The sequence below is a fragment of the Sus scrofa genome, chromosome 4 (assembly GCF_000003025.6).
Source record: "Sus scrofa isolate TJ Tabasco breed Duroc chromosome 4, Sscrofa11.1, whole genome shotgun sequence".
In the NCBI taxonomy this organism is placed as follows: domain Eukaryota; kingdom Metazoa; phylum Chordata; class Mammalia; order Artiodactyla; family Suidae; genus Sus; species Sus scrofa.
The window spans coordinates 46,834,734-46,855,734 of NC_010446.5; the positions used below are offsets into that span (position 1 = coordinate 46,834,734).

Consider the following 21,001-nt stretch of genomic DNA (forward strand, 5'->3'; position numbering starts at 1 on the left):
ACTATCTCCTTTTGTGTTGTAGACTTTGTTCTTCTTTCACCCTTTAGTTCTGCCCTCTTCTTCTATTTCTTATCTTGAATTTTTTTCATAGTACTCATTTCTCATACAGATATCAAAGGCGAGCCTAAGTTTTTTTATGGTTTACAGATATCTACAGGGTAGGGCAAAAGTTGGCTGTGGCCCTTGGTAACATCTTAGGATTTATATTTCTCATTTAGTCTTCAGAAATTTTTTTAAATGCTTTTTTAGGTGTTCTTCCTGTGGTTTATTGAACACTGATAGTGCCCATTGATCCTTGGCCTTGCTCAGTGGGTTAAGGATACAGTGTCGCTGCAAGCTGTGGCATAGGTTGCAGATGTGGCTCTAGCGCAGGCTGGTAGCCACAGCTCCAATTTGACCCCTAGCCCAGGAACTTCTGTGTGCCACAGGTGCGGCCCTAAAAGGAAAAATAAATAAAAAAATAAAAACTTTTTTAATCAAAAAATTCTTAGATCACTCAAAAAAATAGGGTTGTCAGGGTTATTTGCTGTCAGAAAATGGAAGATTGGAAGTAACATTGTTTGCTCCTTTTTTTTTTTTTTTCCAGGCTGTACCTGCAGCATTTGGAAATTCCCAGGCTAGATGTTGAATTGGAGGTACAGCTGCTAGCCTGTGCCATAGCCACAGCAATGCAGGATCTAAGCCATGTCTGCTATCTACACCACAACTCACAGCAATACCAGATCCTTAACCTACTGAGTGAGGCCAGGGATTGAACCCAAATCCTCATGGATACTCGTCAGGTTTGTAATCCATTGAGCCGCAATGGGAACTCCACTCTTCTCTTTTTTTTTTTTTTTTTCTTCTTTTTTAAAAAACTTCATTGAAGTATAATTTATTTAAAATATATAGATTTCTGCTATACAGCAGTGACTTATATATGTGTATGTGTTATACAAGGATATATATACACAAAGATATATAAATAAACACACACAAAGGAATTCCCGTTGTGGCACAGAGGAAACGAATCCGAGTAGGAACCATGAGGTTGCGGGTTCAATCCCTGGCCTCACTAGGTGGGTTAAAGATCCAACATTGCCATGAGCTGTGGTGTAAGTTGCAGACGTGGCTTGGATCTGGCGTTGCTGCGGCTGTGGCGTAGGCCGGCAGCAGCAGCTCCCATTAGACCCCTAGCCTGGGAACCTCCATATGCAGCAGGTGCAGTCCTGAAAAGACAAAAAATAACCCCAAGAAACACAAGGATATATATACACACACAAGGATATGTATATATGTATACACATACAAGGAGATATATGATATATATATATATATATATATATTATGTATGTATATGTATGTATGTATATAAATCCTTTTTCATACTCTTTTCCATTATCGTTTACCACAGGATATTGAATATAGTTCCATGTGCTATAAAGACCTTGTTTATCCATCCTATATATAATAATAATTTGTCTGTTAATCCCAAACATGCAATCTTTTCCTCCCTCATCCACACCCCCTTGGTTCTCTCTCTTTGAATCTGTTTCTGTTTCATAGATATGTTAATCTGTCATATTTTAGATTGCACGTGTAAGTGATAACATATAGTATTTGTCTTTTCCTTTCTTACTTCATTTAGTATGATAATCACTAGGTTCATCGCTGTTGCCGCAAATGGCATTATTTCATTCTTTTTTATGGCTGAGTAATATTCCATTACATTTATGTACCTTTTCTTTATCCATTAATTTGTCAGTGGATATTTAGGTTGTTTCCATGTCTTGGCTGTTGTAAATAGTGCTGCTGTGAACATAGACATATATATATCTTTTCGAATTATAGTTTTGTCTGGGTATATACCAATGAGTGGGATTACTTAATCATGTAATAACTGTTTTTAGTTTTTTGAAGAGCCTCCATACTATTTTCAATAGTGGCTGCACCAGTTTACATTCTAACCCTCAGTATAAAAGGGTTCCCTTTTACTTAAAAAAATTTTTTTTAATTATAGTTGATTTGCAGTGTTCTGTCAGTTTCTGCTGTACAATAAAGTAACCCAGTTATACATACGTGTGTGTGTGTGTGTGTGTGTGTGTGTGTGTACACATTCTTTTTTTTCACATTATCCTCCATCATATTCCATCACAAGTGATGAGATAAAGTTCCTTTGGCTATACAGCAGAATCTCATTGTTTATCCATTCCAAATACAATGGTTTGCATCTACTAACTCCATACTCCCACTCCCTCCCCCGCCCTCTTGGCAACCACAAGTCTATTCTCCATGTTCATGAGTTTGTTTCTTTTCTGTAGATAGGTTCATTCATGCTATACATTAGATTCCAGATAGAAGTGAAATCATATGGTATTTGTCTTTCTCCTTCTGACTTAATTCATTTAGTATGAGAGTCTCTAGTTCCATCCATGTTGCTGCAGATGGCATTATTTCTTTTTTATGGCTGAGTAATATACCTCTTCTTTATCCATTCATCTGTCAATGGACATTTAGATTGTTTCCATGTCTTGGCTATTGTAAATAGTGCTGCTGTGAAAATAGGGGTGTATATATCTTTTTTTTTTCTTTTTGTCTTTTGGGGCTGCACCCACAGCATATGGAGATTCCCAGGCTAGGGGTCTAATGGGAGCTGTAGCCACCCCCCTACAGCAGAGCCACCGCAACATAGGATCTGAGCTGCATCTTCGACCTACACCACAGCTCACAGCAATACCAGATCCTTAACCCACTGAGCGAGGCCAGGGATCAAACTCGCATCCTCATGGATGCTAGTTGGGTTCATTAACCACTGAGCCACGATGGGAACTCCTATCTTTTGAAATTATAGTTTTATCTGGGTATATACCGAGTAGGGATTACTTAATCATATGGTAACTATTTTTAGTTTTTTGAAGAGCCTCCATACTGTTTTCCATAGTGGCTGCACCAGTTTACATTCTCACTTACAGTGTAAGAGGTTCCCTTTTCTCCATATACTATCCAGCATGTACTATTTGTAGACTTTAATGATGGTCATTCTGACCAGTGTGAGGTAGTACTTCAGTGTAGTTTTGATTTGCATTTTTCTGATAATTAGCCATGATGAACATCTTTTCATGTGTCAAGTGGCCATCTGTATGTCTTTTTTGGAGAAATGTCTATTCAGGTCTTCTGCCCATTTTTTGACTGGGTTGCTTGCTTTTTATTATTGAATTATATTAGCTATTCGTATGTTTTGGAAATTAAGCCCTCGTCAGTCCCATCCCATTTGCAAATATTTTCTCCTAATCCGTAGGTTGTCTTTTCATTTTGTTTATGGTTTCCTTTGCTGTGGAAAAGAGTATAAGTTTGATTGGGACCCATTTGTTTATGTTTTATTTCTATTGCCTTGGAAGACTGATGTAATAAATGATTGATATGATGTATATCAGAAAATGTTCTGTCTCTGTTCACTTGTAGGAATTTTATGGTATCTTTTCTTTTTCTGATATGATTTATATCAGAAAATGTTCTGCCTCTGTTCACTTGTAGGAATTTTATGGTGTCTTTTCTTTTTCTGTCCGTGCCCATAGCATGCTGAAGTTCCCAGGCCACAGCAGTAATCTAAGCCACAGTAGTGACAATGCCAGATCCTTAACTGCTAGGCCACCAGGGAACTCCATTGGTGTCCTGTCTTATATTTAGGTCTTTAAGCCATTTTGAATTTATTTATTTTTTATTTTTATTTTTATTTTTTTGCCTTTTGTCTTTTTGTTGTTGTTGTTGTTGTTGCTATTTCTTGGGCCACTCCAGCAGCATATGGAGGTTCCCAGGCTAGGGGTCGAATCGGAGCTGTAGCTACCAGCCTACGCCAGAGCCACAGCAACGCGGGATCCGAGCCGCGTCTGCAACCTACACCACAGCTCATGGCAACACCGGATCGTTAACCCACTGAGCAAGGGCAGGGATCGAACCCGCAACCTCATGGTTCCTAGTCGGGTTCGTTAACCACTGCGCCACGAGGGGAACTCCCTGAATTTATTTTTTATGTGTGGTATGAGTGTGTTTCATTCGTTTATATCCAGCTTTCCCAGCACCACCTGCTGAAGAGACTTTTTCCTCATTGTAAATTCTTGCCTCCTTTATCAAAGATTAATTGTCCTTAGGTGTGTAGATTCATTTCTGGGCTCTCTATCCTGCTCTCTCTTCTGTCTATTGATTCTTTTGCTTGTTTTTATGCCAGTAACACATGGTTTTGATTATTGTAGTTTTGTAGTATTGTCCGACTGTCCAGAACAATTATGCCTCCTGTTTTTTTTTCTTCAAGATTGCTTTGGCAATTCTGGGTCTTTTATGGTTCCATAAAAATTTTAGGATTATTTGTTCTAATTCTATGAAAAGTGTCACAGGTAATCTGATAGAGTTCACATTAAATCTGTAGATTGTTTTGGGCAATATGGCCATTTTAACAATATTAATTCTTCCAATCCAAGAGTGTGGGATATCTTTCCATTTCTTTGAATCATTTCTAGTTTCCTTTATTAATGTTTTGTGGTTCTCAACATATGTCTTTCACCTCCTTGGTGAAGTTTATTCCTCAGTACTTTATTTTAGGGCATATGACTTTAAAAGGAATTGTTTGTTTACTTTCCCTTTCTGTTATTTCATTAGTGTAAAGAAATGTAATGGATTTAATGATAATCTTGCTACCTTGCTGAATTCATTTATCAGTTTTAGTAGTTTTTGTGTGGCATCTTTAGGGTTTCCTCAATTTGATCATATCATCTCCATATAATGACAAATTTACCTCTTCCATACCATTTGAATACCTTTCATTTCTTTTTTCTTGTGTGATTGCTGTGGCTAGGACTCAAATACTACATCTAAGAGAAGTGATGAGATTGGGTATGCTTGTATTGTTCCAGATTTTAGCAGGAAGTCTTTTAGTCTTTCACCATTGAGTTTTACATTGGCTGTGGGTTTGTCATAAATAGCTTTTATTAGATTGTTCCCTCTGTATCCACTTTCATAAAGGTTTTTATGAATGAATGTTGAATTTTATCAAATCCTCTTTCTACATCTGTTGAGATGATCATGTGATTTTTGTCTTTTGTTGATATGGTTGTATTACATTCATTGTCTTTTGTCTCACAGTATTTTTTAATTTCCTTTTTGATCCTTTTTTTTTTTTTTTTTTTCCAGTAACATGTTGTTTAGTCTCCATGTAATTGTTTTTTTCTCATTTCTTTTTCTGTGGTTGATTTCTGGTTTGATGCCGTTGTGGTCAGAAAAGATGCTTGAAAAATAATTTCTATACTTTTAAATTCGTTGAGGCTTGTTTTGTGCCCTACTATGTGGTCAGTCCTAGAGAATATTCCATGTGAACTTGAAAAGAATGTGTATTCTTTTTTTTTTTTTTTTTTTGGATGTAATGTCCTGAAGCTATCAATTAAGTCCGACTGTTCTGTTATCTCATATAGGATCTGTGTTTTCTTATTGATTTTCTGTCTCGAAGATCTTTCCATTTATGTGAATAGGATGGTAAAGTCTCCTACTGTTACTCTATTCCCATCAATTTCTTTTTTTTTTTTTTTTATCCAACTACATGACATTTTATTTCTCTCTCTCTCTCTTTTTTTTTTTTTTTTGCTATTTCTTTGGGCTGCTCCCGCGGCATATGGAGGTTCCCAGGCCAGGGGTCGAGTCGGAGCTGTAGCCACTGGCCTATGCCAGAGCCACAGCAACACGGGATCCATGCCGCGTCTGCAACCTACACCACAGCTCACAGCAACGCCGGATCATTAACCCACTGAGCAAGGGCAGGGACCGAACCTGCAACCTCATGGTTCCTAGTCGAATTCGTTAACCACTGCACCACGATGGGAACTCCTTATTTCTCTTTTTTGACCATTTTTTTTAATAATTTTTTTTATTTTCCCACTGTACAGCAAGGGGGTCAGGTTATCCTTACATGTATACATTACAATTACATTTTTCCCCCACCCTTTCTTCTGATGCAACATGAGTATCTAGACAAAGCTCTCAATGCTATTCAGCAGGATCTCCTTGTAAATCTATTCCATCAATTTCTCCTTTTATGTCTGTTAGTATATGTTTATGTATTTGGGTGCTCCTATATTGGGTGAATATATGTTGATGAGTGTGATATCCTCTCCTGGTATTGATCCTTTTATCATTATATAGTGTATAGTGTATTTTTTTTTTTGTCTTTTTTGTTGTTGTTTCTTTTTTTTAAGGCCACACCTGTGGCATATGGAGGTTCCCAGGCTAGGCTTTGAATCAGAGGTGCAGCTGCTGGCCTATACCACAGTCACAGCAACACCAGATCCAAGCCACATCTGCAACCTGCACCACAGCTCACAGCAATGCTGGATCCTTAACCCACTGAGCAAGGCCAGGGATCAAACCTGCATCGTCATGGATGCTAAGTCAAATTCGTTTCTGCTGAGCCACTTTAGTGCTGAGCCACTATTGTAACCTCCACTTTCTTATCATTTCAGCTTGCATGAAAATGTCTTTTTTCCATTCCCTCACTTTCAGTATGTGTGTGGCCTTTTCCCTAAAGTGCATCTCTTTTAGGCAGCGTATTCTAAGCTCTTGTTTTTTTAATCCAGTCTGTCACTCTGTGTCTTTTGATTAAAGCATTCAGTCCATTGATATTTAAAATAATTATTGATAAATATGTATTTATTGCCATTTTAAACTTTGATTTCCCATTGACTTTATATTTCGTTTTTGTCCCTTTTTCTTTTTGTGTTTACTTTTGTAGTTTGTTTTCTTTTTATTCTTTTGTATTATACTTATGTTTTCTTCTGTTTGGTTTTTGTGAAACTGTTGTATGTTTTTTATTTGTGATTTCCCTGTTTTTCAAGTATGTTAACTCTTTCTTACATCTGCTTACTTTAGAGTGGTAAACATATAGACTCAAACACATTCCAGGAGTCATGGAGAGACTACATTTTCTGACCCTCCTCCCTCACATTTATGAGTTTGATATCCTCTTTTGTATCTTTATGTTCATCCTTTTGCTGTTCATTGTGGTCATTTCTTTCACAGAAAGTTTTTTTTTTTTAATGTTTGCTGGCTTATTTAAGTAATTTACATTCCAATTGTGATTTTTCACTTTCCTATAAATTTCCTCTTTTCTGTTTTGGGAAGACCTTTCAAATTCTCCTTTACTTTAGGTTTAGTATTGCTGACTTTAGTTTTTGCTTGTTTGAGAAGTTCTTCATCTCTCCTTCTATTCTAAATGATAGTCTTGCTGGGTGGAGTATCCTAGGTTGTAGATTTTTCCCTTTCAGGACTTTGAATATATCTTTCCACTCCCTTCCAGCCTGCAACCTTTCTGTGGAGAAATCATGTGATACCATTATGGGAATTTCCTTGTAATAACACTTAGTTTCCTCTTGCTGCCTTAAGAATCCTCTCTTTATATTTTCATTATTATGTATTCTATTTATATTATTATAATATGTCTTGGTGTAGGTCTGTTTTGGTTTATTGTGTTCAGGAACTTCTATGCTTCCTGAACCTGGATTTTTTTTTTTTTTCCTTCTTTAGGTTTGGGAAGTTTTCAACCATAATTTCTTCAAATGCATTTTTCAATCCTCTTTTCTCTTTCTTCTCCTTCTGAGATCCCAATTATGTGTAGATTGGCATGCTTTATATTATCCTATAAGTCTCTTATATTCCTTTAATTTTTGGCATTTGAGTTTCCATCTACTGTTCTAATTGGGTGATTTCCATTATTCTATCTTCCAGTTCACTTACTCCTTCTTTTGAATTTTTCATTCTGCTATTCATTGCCTTTAATTCAGCTTTCATTTCTGCAAATGAATTTTGTATTTTTCTTGGCTCCTCCTCATAGTTTGTAGTGTTTTCTTACAGTAATCTGGATTTCTATAAATAGCCTTTCTTAATTCCTTCAGTATTTTCATTATCTCCTTTTTGAACTCGGTATCTGTAAGACTGAAGATGTCTGTTTCATTGTTTACTCTTTCAGGGGAATTCTCTTTACCTTTTGAGAGTAGTTCCTTTCCTTCATTTTACTTATATTTCTCATGCTTTTTGAGTTTAGGAGAAACAATTATCTCTTGTGGTCTTTAGGACTGATTTTATATAGGAATGTTCCTGTGTAACCTGCTTGGGTTTAATATTTTTTGGTGTGAGGGCTTTGTTTAGTATAGATGCCTGCCACCTCTTATCTCAGTGTATGCTGATTACTATCTCCTTGATAGGATATGTGATTTATGTTGTGGTGACCAGAGCTCTGGTTGTTAATGCCCTGTCAGGGGCTGGGTCTGCTCCCTAGTTGTTGGAGTACATTTCTGAGCTGCAGGTGTGAGATAGGTGTGATTGGAGCATTCCCATTTGGAGAGGAGCCACTGATTATTAGTCTACCAGAGCTGATCACAAGTGAGTGTGCTCTGTTGTGTCACACTTTACCTGTTATGCAGGCTCACAGAGTATACTGTTGTTGCCACTGCCCTCAGCCCTCCCTCAACTGGGGGAATGCCAGAAATTGGCCTTAATGTCTCTCTAGCATGTTATTACAAGGCCACCAGGGCAGATCCACTGAAGTCAGGTTATAGGACTATGGCACACCTGGAACCACTCTAGGAGCAATGGAGCCAGCTCAGACCCTGACCACATTCCCTTCCCCCACCCCCACAACCCCAAAGCCCACAGCTGCTAACACCAGACTGTCCCAGCTGCAGGAGCATCTGTTCATTTGGATGTCCCACAAACACTGAATTTACACAGCCAGTGACAGAGGTGTAAATATATGGCTCACTTAGCCTCTGGGAGAGATTTCAACCCTGCTTCCTAGGTCACATGGCCCCTGGAACTCAATTGTGTTTTCAGCCCTACTTCTTCATTTGGATAGCCTGCTGGTATCTGCTGCTGGGGCCCACCAAGGTGGTGGTCATTGTGGGAACCAACCAAGGCAGTGGCTAGGACACATGAGCCTGCCTAGTTTGGAGCTTCTCCCAGAGCTCTTAGAGGTGGACACCAGCACCACGTGGAAAAAGAGGCTGCAGTGGCAGCCCACCCCCTTTCTTCACAGCCACTTAACATTAATGCTTCTTTTCTATGGTGGGCCTGGGTTTCCACAAACACTCTTGGTTGTTGCTATACCACACTCCAGTCCCTCAGGCTTTCTCCGTGTCACCAATATCAGTCCTCTTCCTGAGGTTGTCCTCTAAACCCTGAGCTCCAACACCAGCAGACACGTGCCTCAAGCTGGGGCAAGCAGGGCGATGACATGGACAGTCTGTGTTGGTCTCACTGTCCTGCTTGCCACAAACTGGTCTCACTGTCCTGCTTGCCACTTCACAGCACTCTCCTGTGAAGTTCCTTTTCTGTCCCAACTGATCTCCCCACCAGTGAGGGGGCTTCCCGGGGTGTGGGAACTTCTCCTATTTTTCAGCTCCCTCACAAGGGTGCAGGTCCCATCCTGCTTCCTCTTTTTTTTTTTCCCTTTCATCTTACCTAGTTACTTAGAGATCTTTCTTGTCTTTTCAGGTGTTTGAGGTCTTTTGCTAGTGTTCAGTAGATTTTCTGTGAGAATTATTCCACATATAGATGCATTTTTGATGTATTTGTGGGAGGAGGAGAGTTCCACATCCTACTACTGCACCATCTTGATTGGCGTCCCTTTTTTTTTTTTTGGCCACATGCATGCCCTGTGAAGTTTCCCAAGCCAGGGATCAGACGTGATCCACAGCAATGGCAATGCCAATCCTTAACCTATTAGGCCACCCAAGAATTCCCCCCCCTTTCTTTTTTGAAAGAATGAGTAGCTTTATTATTTAGAAGCTTGCTTTCCAAAAAATTATGGTATTACACAGAAGATTGAAGAAATTAAAATCCTAATTCTGATTATCCATTGAGACATTAAGTGTATAGTCTTCCCGAAATCTCTTCATTGAGGAGTGAGAGGCAGGGACAGTGTAGGAAGGGAGATAGAGACTAATAGAAGGAAGTAAAACTGAAAGCATTGCTGAATTTTTATAAATGTTTCTTCCTTCTAGGGTGTTTCCTATGATCCCTAAATATGAAAAACACCATCAGTTTAAAATCAATATTTGTTTCAAACTGCTCATTTTGATTTTAGATACTGTTGTTTTGGTTCCTTGCTATGAAGATGGAGGAAATTATGTGTAGTTTCTGTGCTTCCCTTTCCCCACTTCATGTCAGCCCCCTTTTCCTCCCCCTTTTAGGTGACTTTCATGCCTGTGGTTTTTCTTAAGCTTCAAAGTCAGTAACAGTCAGAACATATCTGTGTTGATCATTCTCCCTTTCTTTTTCCTGGAATGCGGTGTGCTCTTTTGGTTTGTAGATGCAGTTCTTTTTTGTTTCAAGGAACTTTTCTGTTATATCTTTTAAAACATTTTTTATATTTGCTGGGTTCTCTACAGTTAAAACATAACTCTACTTTTATTAATTCACTTTTTCCCTCCACATTGATTTCTTCTTCATTCCTTATGGCTTTCTTAAGCTTTCACTATAGCAGAAATTCAGATTTCAGTTGTATTACAGTTTTCTTCCTCACCAGCTATGTTATGTGACCTTGAGAAAATTACTTAGCTTTTTTGTACCTGTTTCCTCCTGTGCAGAATGAGAACAATAATAGTACCTCTATTTTACAGGCTTTTTGTGAGAGTTACATAAGGTGCTACTAATAAAAGTATTTATAACAGCAGAAACAGTGTGGGTATTTCTCATTTATTTAATCCTGAAGTGGTGTGTTAGAGTTCTCAGTTTATTTACTTAGCATTCATTCCCATTTAATTTCATTGTGGTTTTTTCATCATCAACTTTTTTGTTCTTATTTTATTACTTTCCTGTTCTTCTTAATCTTTTTGAAATTTTTTCTCTTTTGGGGTTATTATTTCTTGCAGATTCTCTGTCTTTTGCATGTTCTGTTCCAGTCTCTCTCTTTTTTTCCCATCTGAATGCGGAGTGTCTTTGCTGTTTTCTCTCATGTTGCAGCTGTTTGAAGTAAAATACCCTGTCCAGATATCATTTGCTCTATGGAACATCATATGACATTCTATGCAAGTATTACTTTCTAAAGCCAGTTTGTGAGGCAAAAGTTGAATGTGATTGTATGCACTCCTATCCATGTTAGCTTGTTCATAAAGAACAGAATTATCAGAGTTCCCATTGTGGCTCATTGGTTAACGAATCTGATTAGCATCCATGAAGACACAGGTTCAATCCCTGGCCTTGCTCAGTGGGTTAGGGATCTGATATTGCTGTGGGCTGTGGTGAGGGTCACAGATACAGCTCAGATTCTGTGTTGCTGTGGCTGTGGCTGTGGCTGTGGCTGTGGCCAGCAGCTACAGCTCTGATTCAGCCCCTAGCCTGGGAATCTCTATATGCCATGGCTGTGGCCCTAAAGAAGCCAAAAAAAAAAAAAAAACACAACAACAAAAATTATCCTGGTGGCCTCACAGTGTCATTATGGCAACATGCTTACAGGCCCATTGCTTGTTCCATCTAATTTCTATTTCTTTTTTTTTTTTTTTTTAATTTTTATTTATTTATTTATTCATTTGGGTCTTTTTGCCATTTATTGGGCTGCTCCCGTGGCATGTGGAGGTTCCCAGGCTAGGGGTCTAATCAGAGCTATAGCTGCCGGCCTACCCAGAGCCACAGCAACGCGGGATCTGAGCCGAGTCTGCAACCTACACCCAGCTCACAGCAACACCAGATTGGTAACCCACTGAGCAAGGGCAGCGATCGAACCCGCAACCTCATGGTTCCTAGTCGGATTCGTTAACCACTGCACCACGATGGGAACTCCCCTAATTTCTATTTCTATTGCCTGAGGGCATTGAATAGAGGAAATGGGGTGCTCAGGTGAAGCTATGTGTAGGTCTTTCTTGGGACTAGATTTAAATATGTACCAGGGAGTATATCCTTTCCCAGAAGAGAATAACCTAGTACTTTAGATTATTTGACTAATTTGTTAAGGATGCCTGGAACCTATGCCTTTGGTGTGTCAGTCCCACTTACTCATTCTCCATGCCATTGGTCCCTTCTCAGCAGTCCATCAGCAGTTGTTTTCTCTTTCCTGCTGAGGCTATTTTTTCCCAAATTTGTACTATTAGTAAGAATTCTCAGATTTAGACAGGTGGATTTTTGTTTGTTTGTTTTTTAGACTTTTGCTAATACTTTTTTTTCTTTTTTTATTACTCAAATGAATATTTCCCATCTGTAGTTGTATAATGATCATAACAATCCAATTTCACAGGATTTCCATCCCACAGCCCAAGCACATCTCCCCACCCCCCAAACTGTCTCCTCTGGAGACCATAAGTTTCTCAGTGTCTGTGAGTCAGCATCTGTTCTGCAAAGAAATTGTCTGTCCTTTGTTCAGATTCTACAGGCCAGTGAAAGCATTTGATGTTGGTGTCTCATTGTATGGCTGACTTCACTTAGCATGATAATTTCTAGGTCCATCCATGTTGCAAAAAATGCTGGTATTTCATTCTTTTTAATGGCTGAGTAATAGTCTATTGTGTATATTTACCACATCTTCTTTATCCACTCCTCTGTTGATGGACATTTAGGTTGTTGCCATGTCTTGGCTATTGAAAAGAGTGCTGCAGTGAACATTGGAGTGCATGTGTCTTTGTGAGACATGGTTTTCTCTGGATAGATGCCCAGAAGTGAGATTGCAGGATCAAATGGTAGTTCTATTTTTAGTTTTCTGAGGACTCTCCATACTGCTTTCCACAGTGGTTGCACCAATTTACAATCCCACCAACAGTGTAATAGGGTTCCTTTTTCTCCACACCCTATCCAGTACTTTTTGTTTGTAGACTTTTTGATGATGACCATTCTGACTGGTGTAAGGTGGTACCTCATAGTGGTTTTGATTTGCATTTCTCTAATAATGAGTGATGTTTAACATCTTTTCATGTGTTTTGTGGCCATCCATATGTCTTCTTTGGAGAATTGTCTGTTGAGATCTTCTGTCCATTTTTGGATGGGGTTGTTTGTTTTTTTGGTATTGAGCTGTAGGAGGTGTTTATAAATTTTTGGAGATTAATCCCTTATCAGTTGCTTCACTTGCAAAGATTTTCTCCCATTCTGTGGGTTGTCTTTTCGTTTTGGTTAGGGTTTCCTTTGCTGTGCAGAAATTTTGAAGTTTGATAAGGTCTCATTTGTTTATTTGTGTTTTTATTGTCAATACTCTAAGTGGTGGATCTGAGACGATGTTGCTGTCGTTTATGTCAGAGAGTGTTTGGCCTATGTTTTCCTCTAAGTGTTTTAGAGTGTCTGGTCTTATATCTAGGTCTTAAATCCATTTTATTTTTGTGTATGGTGTTAGGGAGTGTTCTAATTCCATTCTTTTCCATGTGGCTGTCCAGTTTTCCCAGCACCACTTATTGAACAAGCTGTCCTTTCTCCATTGTATATTCTTGCCTCCTTTGTCATAGATGAGTTGGCTGTAGGTGTGTGGGTTGAATTCTGGGCTTTCTATCTTGTTCCACTGATCTCTGTTTCTGTCTTTGTGCCAGTACCATACGGTTTTGATGATTGTTGCTTTGTAGTATAGTCTGAAGTCCAGGAGCCTGATTCCTCTAGCTTCATTTTTCTTTTTCAGGATGTCTTTGGCTATTCTGGGTCTTTTGTGCTTCCAAACAAACTTTAATATATTTTGTTCGTGTTCTGTGAAAAATGTCCTTGGTAATTTGATAGGAATTGCATTGAATCTGTATATTGCCTTAGATAGTATAGTCATTTTGATAATATTAACTCTTCCAATCCACGAGCATGGTATATCTTTCCATCTATTTGTGTCATCTTTGATTTCTTTCATCAGTGTCTTATAGTTTTCAGAGTATAGGTCTTTTGTCTCTTTAGGTAGGTTTACTCCTAGGTATTTCATTCTTTTGGATATGATGGTAAACGGGATGGCTTCCCTAATTTCTTTTTCTGCTCTTTCATTGTTAGTGTATAGAAATGCAGTTTTGTAGCACCTTTTAATGGGCTGGTGGGGGGTGTTTGGAATCAGTTGCGTCAGTTTTTTGGTTCTTTGTACAGCCACCTTTTTGAAGTTTATGGCTTGGCGTTATGCTTTTCTTGATTAATTATAGCTGTGGAGTTTTATTTGTTCTTGGATGGGGAGGAGTTGAGAGAATGATTGTGCAGCTGGTAACTTTTTTCCATCTTTCATTTATTTCATTAGCATTAGTACAGAGAGAGGATATGCTCTAGATTTATTCCACCAAATCGTTCCTATTTCTGCTAAAGCAATTTGCTCTTTAAATAGAGTTGACTTTCTTCTTCTGCATGTCTATAGCTTCTACATATAAATGTGCTACTGTCTTGATGTCTCATTTCTCTAGGCTTGCACCAGCTACTCTTCTGTATTCCCTGCCTTTTGTTCTTTTTCAGCCCCGTCTTAGTTTTCATACTCACCTAGTTCCCGTACTTTCCTTGAATTTTGTCTGTTTTCATTCTGTGCATTAAACATAATGATTATTTGAACTCTATCCACCCTGATTTGAATTTTTAAAGACTGTGAGTTGGAGTTCTTGCAAGCCATTGAAAAAGTCCAGTAATGGAAGGATTTCGGTTTTTCAATACTATTTTACTTAATATTTTTACTAAGATATATAAGATAAAGCTGACTTTTCTTTACTATATTAAAGTTTAAAATTAGCATCCTCTGACAGGAAACCTTTAAGACTATTTAGGATAATGATAACAGTAGTTTTTTTGACAACTGCTGTACTTATTAGAAAATGTAAAATGATATAAGAATGAATGGAAAATCATTCTCTGAGTTTGAATCTCTGCAAGTCATTCTTCTAGGCCCTTTCCAAAGACTCAGAAGCAGTGTAACAGCCTGGTTAATAGCTGGGGCTCTTATTCAGGTAGACCTATACAATCTCAGTTCTTCCATGTGACAGATTTTTTATTTTCTGCATGTTACTTAACCCAAGTCACTGTTCCTTTATTGGTTAAAATTGGGACAGTAGTGTAAAAGTAGTGATGAATTAGATAAAGATTAAATGAAATTTTTTTAGAAACAGTTTTAAGTTAGTATTTGGAAATACACAGATTTAAATTACTGATATACAAACTATCTGCATTCAGAAAACTTATGGTCTTTCTTTTAGTGGAGCTGTAGTATAATTATAACAGATGTAGAAATTGATAAGCATCTAGGAGTTATATAGATGTAAATTGATAAGCATCTAGTAGTTATATAGATGTAGAAATTGATAAGCATCTAGGAGTTATATAGATGTAGAAATTGATAAGCATCTAGGAGTTAAAGTTTTGTGGGAGTTCTTCACAGCAGATGTTACTTTTAATTTTCTCTCTCCTTTTTTTTTTCTTTGCTTTTTAGGGCCACACCTTTGGTATATGGAAGTTCCCAGGCTAGGAGTCAAATTGGAGCTGCAGCTGCTGGCCTACACCATAGCCACAGCAACGCCAGATCCAACCATGCCTGTGACCTATACCACAGCTCACAGCAATGCCAGATCCTTAACCCACTGAGAAAGTTCTTTAATTAGAGAACTCTTGCAGTAGTCTTGGCATGAAGTGAAAAGACCAGAAATGACTGTGATCACTCACCATAGCAGTTTCACTAACTATATTTTCCTCATTGAACAAGTGTTTGAAATTATGTTAATTTTGACAGGTTCAAAATCAACATGCAAAAGAAGAATCTCTTGCTGATGATCTCTTTAGGTAAAGTTTTATTTCAGCTTTCTCATGTATCTTTGTATATAAAATTCATTTCTATTCATAGGGTTTAAATATTTGTTTCTTCTCTCCTTAGAAATAGACACTTAGGGAGTTCCCGTCGTGGCGCAGTGGTTAACGAATCCGACTAGGAACCATGAGGTTGCAGGTTCGGTCCCTGCCCTTGCTCAGTGGGTTAACGATCTGGCGTTGCCGTGAGCTGTGGTGTAGATTGCAGACTTGGCTCGGATCCTGCGTTGCTGTGGCTCTGGCATAGGCCGGTGGCTACAGCTCCGATTCAACCCCTAGCCTGGGAACCTCCATGTGCCGCAGGAGCGGCCCAAGAAATAGCAGCAACAACAACAACAACAACAAAAAGACAAAAAAAAAAAAAAAAAAAAAAAGAGAGAGACAAAAAAAAATAAAAAATAAAAAAAAAAGAAATAGACACTTAGTACCTTTACCTAAAGAATATTTTGTCTTGTTTTTAATAAATGTATTTCTTTTTACTACTTGAGTACATCTTAATGAAGTTTATTGGATACAGCTTCAAGGTTTGGGCTTAATTCGCTTGTACTGTATCCCAAGATATTTAAAACTTATATGGGGCATTTAGGCAAAAGTTTTCTGAGCTGGGTGAATTTGGATGATAAATTTATAAGATTTTCAGTTCTCAGTAGAATTATGAATGAATGAGTTTTGAAATAAGACAAGTAAATACCAGACCATTTGTTTACTTTTTATTTGACACATACGTTCCAATAAGAGGCTGGATTTGAGTTTCAAAGCAGATTTTTGTGGAAGTGTTAGAGGAGTTGTAAAGTGGGATTATGATTCAATTCTGATTTAGTTTTTTTGGCATTTGTGCAGGCCCAACAAACCTTATAATAATTTGCTCTCAAATACTTATAAAATACAATATTATAGATAGATTCTGACTAGGGGAGAATAATATTGTACCAAAAAATACTCTGTTTTTGAGTCTGTTTTGTAGCAAATTTGATTCTTTAATTTCATTATTGAAAGTATTGACAAATAGTGCTCATTTTCATAAGTAAAATCAGATGAAAATATATAGTTGCCAACCTACGTTTGTTTAATTGCTATAGGAGAAAATTTCATAAAATAATTATATTTTAGGTTCATTATGCTCCTTTGTACAAATGGTATAATTTTTTTTTTTTTTTTTTTTTTGTCTTGTTGTTGTTGTTGTTGTTGCTATTTCTTGGGCCACTCCTGCGGCATATGGAGGTTCCCAGGCTAGGGGTTGAATCGGAGCTGTAGCCACCGGCCTACGCCAGAGCCACAGTAACGCGGGATCGAGCCGCGTCTGCAACCTACACCACAGCTCACGGCAACGCCGGATCGTAACCCACTGAGCAAGGGCAGGGACCGAACCCGCAACCTCATGGTTCCTAGTCGGATTCGTTAACCACTGCGCCACGACGGGAACTCCACAAATGGTGTAATTTAATTTGGGGATGGAGAGGTATATTTGAAGCCATCCTTGGAAGAAGTATAAAAACATGTATTTTTAAACTATTGTTTTCATCAGTTATTTTAATGCTTCTACAGGATGTTTTGATGTTTTATTTTTGCCAAATATTCATCAAAGCAACATCAAAAGGATAAATGACAATAAAAATATCAGTGCTTAATATCTAATCCTAAGAATAAAATTAGCATTCTTATTCTGTTTGTCAAAGTGTGACTATATTTTCAAAGCCCTTTAAGTGAGAAAAATGCTATCATTTATCTTGGTATTATTTATCCCCATTTCTTTCCTTGCAGATATAATCCTAATGTAAAAAGAAGAAGATAAAGAAGCCATGGAAGAACATTTTCTATTAAGCATTTACTTTGGGTTATCTCTGGGATATATGCGTATAGTGTATAGAAGATTTAAGTATATGACCTAAATTTGTTAAATAAAATGCACAAAATTCCATTTCTTTCTTTTTTTTCTTTTTTTTTTTTTTTTTGTCTGTTCTAGGGCCCCATGTGCGGCATATGGAGGTTACCTGGCTAGGGGGTCTAATTGGAGCTATTGCCGCTGGCCTACGCCAGAGCCACAGCAACGCCAGATCTGAGCTGGGTCTGCAACATACACCACAGCTCACAGCAATGCCAGATCCTTAACCCTCTGAGCGAGGCCAGGGATCGAACCCGAAACCTCATGGTTCATACTCAGATTCGTTAACCACTGAGCCACGACAGGAACTCCTTTATTTCTTTTATATGTGACAGTTTTGTTCTGTTTTCAGTCTGTGTTATCTCATCTCTTATGATAATTCTTTTCATTTTTAAATGAGATTTTATTTATCAGTTAATATAGTCATAATTAATATAGTCAAAATCTGAAAGTACAAAAGGGCAAAAGATTAAAAGGTCTCCTTTCTATCACTGTCCTAGCTGTTTGCTTCCCCTCCTTTGAAAAAAATTCATGATACTCATTTCAAATGAGTCTTTACAGAAATTTTTAGTGCCTATTCAAATTTCTATGCTATCATTTTTCAGTAATTTCCTACAAAAATAATAGCATAATATGTATAATGTTCTCTATCATGCTCTTTTTTACTGACTAAATTGAAAGGTTATAGTCATAATAACATAATTTTTTTTCTTTCAATTATTTTTTCTTTTCCATTATGCTGTAATCTTCCCTGAGTAGAAGTAACCCAGGTGGAATGGATTCAGTGTTGAAGATAGCACCAAAACATTATTCTAGTAATGGAAACAAAAGTGGAAGACTTCATCAGGCTTGTGGATAAACCTCTCTAGAATGAGATAAGACTTGTTTGATGATGTTCTGAGCTGCTTAGAATGCTATTTTCTTTTGTTTTGTTTTGTTATCTGTGAAGTAGAAATGGTAAGATTGTCTTTTTTCTTATAGGAAGATAAGAAAAAAATCAATGCCTTTTTTCAAATTTTGTCACATGGACAGCTTTAGTTGTACATTCAAATTAAAGTTGTACTTCCCATGTGGCTCGCAGCAGAATTAGATTATTCTTTTATATCAACTCTAAAAACTGATGCATTTTGTCTTAGGAGGTAGAACAAGCTTTTTGTGCTGACTGAAAACTTCCTAGTCTCACATAGGTTCTACCTAATCTAACTTTTTAGGTTGTGAGAGATAGAAAAGTATGAAAAGTTATATCATAAATTAATATGTAGTGTTGCTTGATCCTCATGGAAGATTCAGTATGCCTTCATATTCAACAAAGGAAAATCACCGCATTTCTGGCTAAGATACTTTGCACTCTTTTGTTTTGTTTTGTTTTTTGCTTTTTAGGGCCATACCTGCTGCATGTGGAAGGAAGTTCCCAGGGTAGGGGTCAAATTGGAGCTACTGCTGCTGGCCTGTGCCACAGCAGCAGCAATGCAGGATCTGAGCTGCATCTTTGATCTACACCACCGCTCAAGGCAGTGCCAGATCCCCCACCCACTGAGCAAGGCCAGGGATCAAACCCGCCTCCTCATGGATACTGGTCAGGTTCCTTAGTGCCTGAACCACAAGGGGAATTTGATACTTTGTAGTCTTGGTCAGCCTTTAGAACATGTTTCTTTCAGGAGATAGTTTGTAAATGTCATAGTTTTTTCTGTTTTGTTTGTTTCATTACCCCTTCAAATTATTTGTTGAGGAAAATTATTAAATATGTATTTTATATAAAACATTGCCTCCTACAACACTGAAAGAATTCAAAGATTAATGAATAATGGGCTCTCTACTCTCTAGGTATAATCTAAAAGCACAAACACTCCAGGACTTATGATCTAAGTTTCTAAAAGTCCTTTAAGTTCTGTTTAACGTAGAAAATGTTGTTAAATAGATGGAAGATGTTTGCTTTGCATACATCCTTAAGTGGTGCACAATTTTAATAAAGCTGTTAGCTCTGCCCTGAACAACTTCAGTCACAGAAATGCTTATACTTTTTTCCACTGGCTTTATTGGGCACTCTTTTTTCCTAAGCCTTTATGTGTTTTTAAGAGAAAGAGAAGGAGCTATGATTTGCCACCTTCCTTTCTTCCTTAGTCAGATGAGTTGGAACTGTGACCCCATTTTTGACCGGGGTTGCGTAGGTGGAGGGAGGAAAGAGGTAGTCTGACCTTTGGCCTCAATCTAATTGTCCATTGCCTAGCTGCACTTTTTTTGAAGCATACCCCCTTCCCTTTCTTTAGGCATAATATTCTTTCTACCCAAAAATATCTTCCTTACAGATTTCTTCCCAGTTCCACAACTTAGACCTTGTGGTTAACTGGTCACACTAGTGGGGATCTATATCTGCTTATTTGAATGATCATATCCATATTTTCCTTCCAAAGAGACTGAAGCACGTTGAGACTTAAGTCTTCTTGTCCCTCAAGTTTAACATGTCTGCTTGTATAACTTGCTTTTGAATATTTCTGTCTTTTTTGTCAGGCTACCAACTGTGAATTCATAAACATAATGCTCTGCTTAACTTTATAAGTGGATGATGTGGAGTAAGCAAACTTATTGGAAGTTATTTTACTGCTCTAAACCATGGAATTGAATGTCACTCCGGTTTCTCTGTCACTGTATAGGCTGGCCTCCCAAACTAGGGAAACAACACTTCTTTAAAATAGTGTTGGGATGCTCCTGTTGTGGCTCAGTGGTAACGAATACATGAGGATGTGTATTCAATCCCTGGCCTCGCTCAGTGGGTTAAGGATCCATTGTTGCTGTGTACTGCAGTGTAGGTCACAGACGCAGCTTAGATCTGGTGTTGCTGTGGTGTAGGCTGGCAGCTGCGGCTCTGATTAGACCCCTAGCCTGGGAACTTCCATATTTCGCACTTGTGGCCCTAAAAAGGAAAAAAAATAAAATGAAATAGATTGTTGGGTTTGTTAATAAATTACAAGATTTTAACTGTTGGGGCAAGAGGTGTCTGGACTGTTGAGGAGCTACAGATAATTTCTGAAAGGGAATTTCTTTTCTTTCTTTCTTTTTTTTTTTTTTTTTTTTTTTTTTTTGTCTTTTTGCCTTTTCTAGGGCTGCTCCCGCGGCATATGGAGGTTCCCAGGCTAGGGGGTCTAATCGAAGCCGTAGCCATCGGCCTACACCAGAGCCACAGCAACTCAGGATTTAAGCTGAGTCTGCAACCTACACCACAGCTCACGGCAACGCCGGATCCTTAACCCACTGAGTAAGGCCAGGGATTGAACCCACAATCTCATGGTTCCTGGTCAGATTCGTTAACCACTGAGCCACGACGGGAACTCCTGAATGGGAATTTCTAAATCAGTATGTTAATTACGTTTAAAACATTAAGAAATGGAAGCT

General features: G+C 38.0%; 1 protein-coding gene across 3 annotated transcripts in view; it reads left to right on the forward strand.

The window, feature by feature from the left end:
• Positions 1–19,598, forward strand: part of NBN (nibrin) — a 66,668-nt gene extending 47,070 nt beyond the window's left edge. For 2 of the 3 annotated variants that reach the window (XM_021089136.1, XM_021089138.1), the window contains 2 exons: positions 15,656–15,705; positions 17,491–19,389. In XM_021089136.1, coding sequence (XP_020944795.1) covers positions 15,656–15,705; positions 17,491–17,521 — 81 coding nt within the window. In that variant the 3' untranslated portion in view covers positions 17,522–19,389. Of the gene's footprint in view, positions 1–15,655; positions 15,706–17,490 lie in introns of all 3 variants that reach the window. The other variant, XM_021089137.1, reaches the window with a different exon arrangement.